The sequence below is a fragment of the Falco biarmicus genome, chromosome 2 (genome assembly GCF_023638135.1).
Source record: "Falco biarmicus isolate bFalBia1 chromosome 2, bFalBia1.pri, whole genome shotgun sequence".
NCBI classification, from domain to species: Eukaryota; Metazoa; Chordata; class Aves; order Falconiformes; family Falconidae; genus Falco; species Falco biarmicus.
This window is the reverse complement of record NC_079289.1, coordinates 31,859,386-31,868,473: the sequence shown is the minus strand read 5'-3', so window position 1 is coordinate 31,868,473 and position 9,088 is coordinate 31,859,386. Positions and strand designations below refer to the sequence as shown.

The window sequence follows — 9,088 nt, the reverse complement described above, 5'->3', positions numbered from 1 at the left end:
TCCCGGGCTGGGCTGCCGAAGGGAAGGCGGAGGGGGGTGTTGTGACAGAAAAAGAGGAGAGGGGCCACCCCTCCTTTTGCACTCGCACGCGGTTGCATTTGCGGCGGCGTTTGCAACTTGCAGCAGCAGCCGCAGCGCGGGGCAGGGGTCGCGCCGCCGCTAGGTGGCGCCGCGGCGCCCCGCCCCGCGCGCAGCCCGCGGGAGCGGTGTCGGGGGGGAGGGGCGGTGGCGGGGCGGAGCATGCGCAGTGGGCGCGCCTCGCCCCGGCCGCGCGCCTCCGCCTCCTGCCTGCGCTGCCGCTCCCCCTCCCCGTCACGGCGGCGGCGCCGCCGCCACCACAGCGAGCGGGAGGAGGAGGAGGAGGAAGGGCGAGAGGGAGGCAGGTCCGGCGGCCCTCTCGGGTACCCCCAGCGGCCAGGCGGGCGAGGGGAAAGATGGCGACGCTGGGAGGCGAGTCGCAGCCCTTCCCCGCCGCTGCTCTGACGGCGGCGACGGCCGGGGTGGGCGGCGGCGGCGGGTCCCTGGGCTTGCAGGCGCCGCTGAACCGCGGTCTGGAGCGGGCGCTGGAGGAGGCGGCGCACTCCGGGGGGCTCAACCTGAGCGGCAGGAAGCTGAAGGAGTTCCCGCGCAGCGCCGCCGCCCTCAGCCACGACCTTTCCGATACGGTGCGGGCAGGTGAGGCCAGGCGAGGAACCGGGGGCGCGGAGGGAGGGGGCGGCCGGCGCCGGTATCCGCCTGAGGAGGCGGGGAGGCGGAGAAGGTGGGTTTAATCGCTGGGGGACCCACCTCCCCGCCCCCTCGGGCATCCTAGTGCCCCCCACCCTCCTGTGAGGAGGACACCCCCTCCCCACCCTTCCACTCAACCTCCGTGACACAAGGCGTTCGCCCTCTCCTGGGCCCGTCCCCACACGGAAACCCAGCCCGCTCGCAGCCCTCCGCGCACCCTATGCTGGCTTTATTTCCCCCCGCCTTGGTGCGTGAGGTAGGTGTTTGCTCCCATATGGCTGGATCGCTGCGCGCTCCCCTCCATCCCCCCTCTGCGTGCGGCGAGGCAGAGCTGGCTCCCGCGGCTCGCCCAGGGAATGTGTGCGCGGGGCGGGGGGCGGGAGATGTTGCCTACACCTGTCGTCTTCTCCCTCTGGGGAATGTGCATCTCTGTGCCACCCTCCCCTGACCGCCGAGGTCTGAGGTGGCAGCCGGCCCACCTTTGAATAGTTGGGGGAGGAATGCATACGCAAGCCGGGGTGGATACAGCTCCTTCTGTCCTACTGCTTGTAGGTGGACCCAGCTGGCACGGAGGGGGTGCAAGTCTGTGTGTAACCGCATTAAGACACTCATGTGCCCCAGGAAATGTCACCTTCTTAAACGCTGTAGGTGGAAACTTGACTGTAGGAGCACTTTTGCTCTGCAGCTACCCCAGGGAGCATGCTCCCTTTCACAAATGCCACTTGTTTGACACTGGGGTTGACATCCACCCTTGTATCCGTAGAATCATGTAGCCGTAGTTCCAGTTCTATATGCAATGCTACCTCCCAAGGCAAATGTGGAGAGAAATCCCTGTCTTCACAGGCGCCCTACATATTTTACAGTGGGGGACACCATCGTTACATAAATCTGCAGGGGGGACAGGCCTGACAACCCTGCAGACAGGAGTGGTGAGGGGAAGTGTATCCAGTCTGTGTTTACTTTGCCTTCACGCGCTCCTTCCAACATGAAAAAAGGCACCCCGGTTTCTCACCTAAGGAGGCAGACCCCCACAAATGGTCATACCTATTTTCCTGCCCCTATTTGTGCCAAGGGGTGGAACCTAATCCATTCTTTACATAGCATCACTAGGTTGAACAGTACAAACCCACGCTAGAGTAATGTATTAGTGTATTCCTAAGATCTTTACCGTACTGCCTCCACATGCCCTTTTGTGTCCCCATTTGCCTGCTGAAGGCAGTTCTGTTGTAACAGCAAAGGAGCAGACAAGCAGTAACTCGTTCTTGTCCCACAAAACAGCAGGTGCTATAGCTGCACACAAACATGTGATAACATGAACCTAAATTCTCAGTTACTCCTGCACATGAGGGTATTTGCCTTCCTGTATGTGGACATGTATGTGCTGACAGCATACTTGTATCTATCCCAGCTATAAGGAACAGAGTAATGTCTCAGATGTGTAGTAGATGTTATATGAAATTGTTATATAGCTCTGTCACTTGTTTGCTGTTGCTGAATGGATTTCGCAGCAGTCTGTATGAATGCCTGTATCATATCAATAAAAGAGAAATATGAAGGAAACTTGATGAATGAAATTACCATGAATAGGTAGCATGAATTGCTGTGCTAACCATTAATTGTCTCAGTAAGAGATATGAAAGATAAGGCATGATAGTGGAACTGTATGTAGTTAGAAGAATGACTTTCAGCTTGTGTCTGCAAGCACATCATTCTGTCCTTTTTTAAAGTTGTAGTCTAATGAAGACATGTTGTGCTGTGAAATAAGGAGTTTGAAAATCCAAAAAGTTAGCTTGTTTGACTTAATATTCATCCAAATGGCTTGAAAACAAAACTGTATACTGGAAAAAGTCTTTGATTGACAGTGATTGCATGATAGTATTTATATAACATGTATGTTCTGTAAAAGCATGAGACGTGTTGTATGTATAAGCAGTACATACTTGTTATGTGCTTACTTATTTTAGTAAATTTTGTATTCAGAGGAGAACTCAGGAAAAAAGTGGTCTTTGCCTTCAGGAGTTAATGTCATTTTAGTGGAGTTTACACAGAAGACATGCAATATGAAGTTAAATGTAGAATGGGATTTTCATTCTCTTTTTGTTTGGTATGAACAGCAGCGTAGAGCAGTCCTTTTTTCATGCTCCCATTTTAGGAGAGCCATGTGTTAATCTATAGTTACTCTCTATATTTTTTTTTTTTTGTAACAATATGTTGTAACTGTTTAATGGGAATTGTTTGCCTTGTAAGTTAAGTCTGTGTTGATACATTTTCGAAAAATCTGTGTTGCTTTTCACTTGCTACATTACATAAGTAGAATTTATAAACAGAAGAGGCGCTTGGCTTGAGACCAGGTTTCTGAAGCTCTTGGGGCAAACTCCTGATGGGAATTTTCTCTCTTGCTTCCTCTCCATAAATGTGCATAGTATAAACACAGTACACTCTTGTACTACTTGGACTATGTCCTTGCAATGAGTGACTTCTGCTTTTGGATTTGATGTGCTGACATGTCTCTAAAGCCCTGAAACTTTGGTGTTTGGGGTAGGAGTAGCCTTTCACTGTTGAAGCTTTTTTTGCTAAAGAGGGCCAATGTCACTGAAAAATACAGATGGTCCTTGATGTAGAGAAGACTAGTCTGGGGGATTGAGTTTAGAGATCTCTGAGGAACAGGGGATTTCCACAAAACTGAAACCATATCTACATCTTGACAGCGTTTCAGCATTAGGTACTGACAGTATTTTTGGATTCAGAAAATGATGGTCTACAGCTACTCCTGAATAAAATATTGTCAAGCTTGTTTTCTGGAAAAGTTCTGAGTGCTTTAAGTATGTCTGAGGAAGACAGAAGTGTTAAACTTTAAATTCCCTGTTCATGCATTATTTTTTTTCTTGAAGTTAGAAGTCGGTTTTTATCTAGCAATTGATACACTTATGAAAGGGATGCACTTGGTTGCCTTTAATAGCTGGGATTGATTTGACTTTTCCAGTTCTTACTGCAGCTACATTCCATAGTAACTATGGAGGCTTAACTATACTTGTCACTTTGTATTGTTGCAGCTTCTTGGTATGCTTTTTCTTCTCTGACTTTTCTTCGTGTTAGATACATCTTGCTTGTAGAGACATGGTAGGACATTTTTTCCTCAGTCTCTGAAAGTTTATCTCAGGAGCTGAGTGACCTGGTCAGATAAACTTTCAGGCAGTATCTTTGCACACAGAAGGGAGTTTGCATGGTGTGCAGTACTGTTGGAAGAAAATAAAACCTCTACATAAAGTATCTACATAAAGTTTAGTCAGATGCTTTAAACCACATCAGTGTGGAAGCATTGCAAAAACCATTTCAAAAATAATAAAGGCTATTCTTATCACTTTTATTACAGGCTGGGTTATGCAGAAGACAGTGACACAGTAATCATAGTTCTTAAGTAATAGTTTGCAATTATATTCCTCAAAACCACTGGGAATGTGGGAAGCATGTTAGTTTATAAAAGAAGAAGAAAGAGCCCCAAAGCTGTTACCTAAATGTGTAACCATGGCTGCCCATGTCACTTCAACCTCTTTCTGTAGGGTTTGGATGTATTTCTGAAGATGGATCCTCTGAACCTTTTCTGGTTAATACCCGTTGCATCTATTTCTGTTGTGTGAGTTAGGCACACAAGGAAGGATTACTTGCTGCAGCTTGTGATGATGTGGAAGAGAAGGAACTATTTTTCTTTTAATCAGGTGTTAGATTGTTGGAAAAGAAATAGAAATTACAGTATTTGAATGCTAGTTTGGGCAGTATGAAATTCTGGAAAGAATATGTATTTATTTTTTGTACTTTAAAATGCTCAATAGATATAAGATCTCCTACCTGCTGATTTTCAAAATATTTATAAATGGACTGTGCTTTCCAGAGCCTGCCTGGCTATCTTTGAAATAGTTTGGACTGTATAACTATGGATTTGTTTTGAATATGGTCAAAAAATCACAGTAGCACCTGAACAGCTATCTGAGAACGTGTAGAGTTTTAGTTTTTGGGGCACTTTAGCTTGAATTTTGTCATCTAAGTGCTTCCTGTGGGATCATGTAAAGGAAAAAAACCAACCAAATTTACAAGTTGTCGTTCGTCACAGCCAAGTCCAGGAATGCATTTGTTTGTACCCAACAGCTGGAAGTTCTTTCTATTTGTCTTTCTGAAAATTTTTTTGTGTTTTGGGGGTTGATACTGGTTCAGGTGAAATATGTTCCTTTCAGTCCTTTTTGCCAATAACAATAAAAGAAATATTCTCATTTCCTAGTTGTGGTTCGTTTTTTTTTTTTAAATAAACAACTGTTTATATTAGATCACCATAATTCATTCTCACTGATTTTCTCCAACTCCTTTATTAATGTAAGTTTTCCTTCACTTCTGGGAATTCTTATAATTATAGCAGTAGATGTGCAGTTGGTTCCACTTAATACAAATGCAGATTGTACTGGGAAGGATGTCACAGATACAGACTAGTTTGTGCTATGGCAACATTTTCATGAACCAAAAATGACAACCAAATGGACTGTTCCTTAGAATTTTGTTGTTATTTGGTCACTAGGGAATAAAAGAGATTTGCTATGACCCTCTCCTTTTAAGATTTTTTTCTGATAATTACTGCTTTGAATAGGTTATAATTCATCATCTTGAATTCATATTTTGATTACATTGTGGGCTTTTTGAATGAAGCTTCTTGAGAACCTTTCATTTTGCTCATTTTGTCCAAACATATCAACGAAAATAATATCTTTAATTATAAATCTGAGAAAAGGAATAAAAATGTTTCTTCTTTATGTTCAGTAGTCAGGCCCTTCCTACAGCCTTCCTGTGTTTATTTGAAGATTTCTTCTCTTACTTATTCTGTCTCTTACTTAAGTAATATTCTAAGTGTATTAGGAGAGGGAGAGAGGAGGAGGTATGTTTGTTTATTCTCACAAATAAATTGAATATTACCCTGCAGCCAAAACTTGTAGGATGTAACTTTTTTTTTTGACATTACTATATACTGTGTCTTTATATAAAGGCTAAAAAATGAAGATAAATCCATTTTGTATTCATTAGTATGTATCCAACTATATGTGCAGTTTCAGACTGTAACTTCATAATGTGGTCTGCCTGGACATCTCTGATTTAACATGTTCTAGTTTTTTGGGTTTTAGTGGTTTTTTTTCTTTATTTTCTCTGATAAGGAATGCTATGTGAAAGAGCTTTATCAAGCTAAATTAATTATTTAGAAGCATAGATATGCTTACAACTTGTAACTGCAGAATACCCTTTAAAGCCCTTTGGTCCTTTTTTCTTTTTCTTCCCCAAGTCTTGAGTATGTCCTTGCTTGTGGATCTTATAAACAGCAAGGCTATTGACTCCTGTTCAAAAGAGCCTGTTAGTTCTTTTACTATATAGAGTCTAGCCAGTTGTGCTTTTGAAAGTTACCTCTTTTGTCTAATGTTTTATGCCCCCATAGCTGAAAAGCAGTCAGTGACTTTGCAGGTGCTGTTTGGCCCTTCTCAGCACAAAATAAAGCAGATTAGCTCAGAGTGCCTTCTGTTGCATGAAACAAATTAGGAGTACTCAATGGCCTGGTTACTGTTTCAGAATGTGGCTTGAGCAGATTAATGGTTTTTCTACCACTGACTCTGTGTGTGTGTTCATGTCCATGTCCCATCTCCTTCCCTAGTGTGGGTTGGTTGGTTTGTTTGTTTGTTTTGGCTAGCTTGCTTTGTTTGTAGAGAAGCTTCAAAACTAATGCAAGGGCTAAGAGGTAGGAGAGATGATAGCCTGGAAATCACATGATAGGAGGGAGAGTGAAACCTCTCTGTTTCAGCAGGAGTAAGCTCAGCTGTTTATTGAACTTTTACCCTTAAAGTTAACTTCTAATTTAGGGTGGCTGTTTAAAATGACAGCTCTGCCTAGAATTGCCAAAACCATGTTTGGCCATGCTGTGCATGTAAATGGATGAAAACTGATTGGTTTTTAGAAATCTTGTCACTTTGTGTGCTCTTGACTCGTCTGCCTTGGAAAAGACTGAATCAGAGCTTCAAAAGTGCTGTTACAGTAGTAAAGGTCCTACAGGTTCCTTTTCAAATGCTTCTAGACAAGCAACTTTGTTTTTGAAGATCTGCTCACATGTGATCGCAGGCCTTGTGAGAGGTAGAAGCCAAATATCCTTACGTGGTTTGAGAGCCTCCTGTTCTTCCTTTCCCCACTATGTATCTTTTGTGTCCTTGGCACAACAGACATCTTGGTTTAGAGACCTGTAAAACAGGAGAGACAGTGTGAATCTTAATACAGTTACTGTATGTAGAGTTTTGAAAACACTAAATACTTCTGTGAGGGGAAGAGACCAGGGTAGAATTGGCTTTGACAAAGCAGAATGAATATTTGCCCAGTAGAATTGTGACTTAGAAGAGGAGAAGTGCCAATATAATATAGGTTTGAACAAGAAAATATATAGAAAGAAGATGCTATTTTTAGGCAGAAGTTTCATACAAAGTAAGTGAAGATTTTTGAAATGGTGGAAATGAAAGAAGGGAAATGATTATAAGCAGGGAGGTGAACTGTATATTCTTGATTGAGTGTAATGGCTGGGATACTTTTCTGTTATCTGTAAAACTGGATTTCTTGAACAGTTACATTAATAGTTGTTAGAATTTTGTGAACAGACATAAACATGGAGAAAATTATTTGACTTTAATATACATGACATTTACAGGTTTTATGCTACAAAAAATAGTTTATAATTCATACTTTAGAAGATTAACTGTTGAATTTGATTGGGAAGCTTAGCATCCATTTGCTTGCAGAAAGAAAAGCCAGTGACTTTTTTGCTGCTTGCAGAGTTGCAAGAGCAACCAGGATGTAGGGACTGGTGTTTTGCATATCAGAATGACCATTCAAGGAAGGAGTAACTTCCCCAGGCCATAGACTGTTTATTCTGCCTTCTGTGTTCTTGCTGGCTCTATTAGAAAGCACCTACTAGATTTGCGAACATTCCCAAGCTAGTTAGATCCCTAATTCGCAATTAAAATAAATATGATTTAAATAATTTAAATGGCACTTCTGAAACCAGAGACATATCCTTAACATGTTCTACTGAGACCAGAATTAAGAAGATGGCAGAATAAAAAACACGTATGCTATGTGTAAAACAAAGAGCCATAAAAGTTATCATCATATTCAGCATGCAGATCGCTGTCAGAAGTGGAAATGGACGTTATGTCTCCTGACTTCTGACTGACTGTTCTTTGTTGACCATATTTTACAAGGTATAATACAGCCATCAGAGTAGTTCTGGGAAAAGTACCAGTACCAAGAAGTTAAGCTTCTGGAGGAATTACTTTCTGATAAATTTGTGGGTAGATGCATCTTGTGGGAGGAGTTCTTGGAATTTCTAATGCTTCTCCCCATCTTCTTTCCCCTAAGGGTGTCTTGCTGGCCAGCTTGCCTTTTTATCCCTTTCTTTCCTTGTATGGTACAGAACACCATAATATCTGTAAACCTTTGAACTACTTAAAAATAGAAATAACAATAACAGTGTTTTGTCCTTCCATCCCACTCTGTAGGAGAAATTTTTTTTAAACAAAAAAAATTTCAAAACTTGTGAGTGAGATGATGATGTAGGCAGAGGCAAATGAGTTTGCATTTAATTTGGAGCCTGAGGTTTGCACTCACTTTTGAAGCTGCATGAAATGTGTCATGTTCAGCTGAGCTTGTGGGAATTCTTACTCCTTTAGTTAAAATGTAGCTGTAATTTTGCGATGCCAATGTGAGGTAACCTTTCTAGGTATGGTTCAAGAAGTTAACTGAAAGTAGCTGGAGGTTTTGAATACCAGAATAGAGGTCTTGAATTGACCTTTATCAGAAGCAGAACAAAACAGATGAGCCGCCATGTTAGTGATGACCTGTGCTGCTGAATGGATAAGGTTGTTGGTTTTCTGCAGCTGGGTGACTTTATTCCTTGGTACATGCTGCACTAATTGTGAGTCTGGAGGACGCGAACTTGTACAAGTGGTTTTCTTTTTCTTGGTTTGAAATACTCTTGTAGAACGGAGGAAATTATTTGTACTGAACAAATAGGAAAATATGGCAGAAAATACTTTTTCTCTGTTAATTTTTCTGATTTCAATAGATTAATTTATTGAAATACACCAACTACTTGCATATATAAATTGTTAATGTTTTAAAGATTATAAATTTTGTGTCTCCCTATAATTGTTTCTGCACTTCTCTTGATAATCCTTCCTTTTTGAAGTGGATGTTGCCATGATCAAGGTAGACTTGAAATGCTTACTTTAGAATCAAACTTTTATTTCTTTTCAGATTTCTTCATTTGTTTCCAAAACTGCAGTGTTGTAAAATG

At 42.2% G+C, this 9,088-nt stretch overlaps 1 protein-coding gene across 6 annotated transcripts in view; it reads left to right on the top strand.

Moving 5' to 3' along the window:
• Positions 1-255: 255 nt before the first annotated feature.
• Positions 256-9,088, top strand: part of LRCH1 (leucine rich repeats and calponin homology domain containing 1) — a 133,313-nt gene continuing 124,480 nt past the window's right edge. For 3 of the 6 annotated variants that reach the window (XR_008820339.1, XR_008820338.1, XR_008820336.1), the window contains exon 1: positions 257-675. Coding sequence is in view for 1 of the 6 variants with exons in the window: in XM_056329366.1 (XP_056185341.1) it covers positions 435-675 (241 nt within the window). In the remaining 5 variants the exon portion in view is untranslated. Of the gene's footprint in view, positions 676-9,088 lie in introns of all 6 variants that reach the window. The other 3 variants (XR_008820341.1, XR_008820337.1, XM_056329366.1) reach the window with 3 other exon arrangements.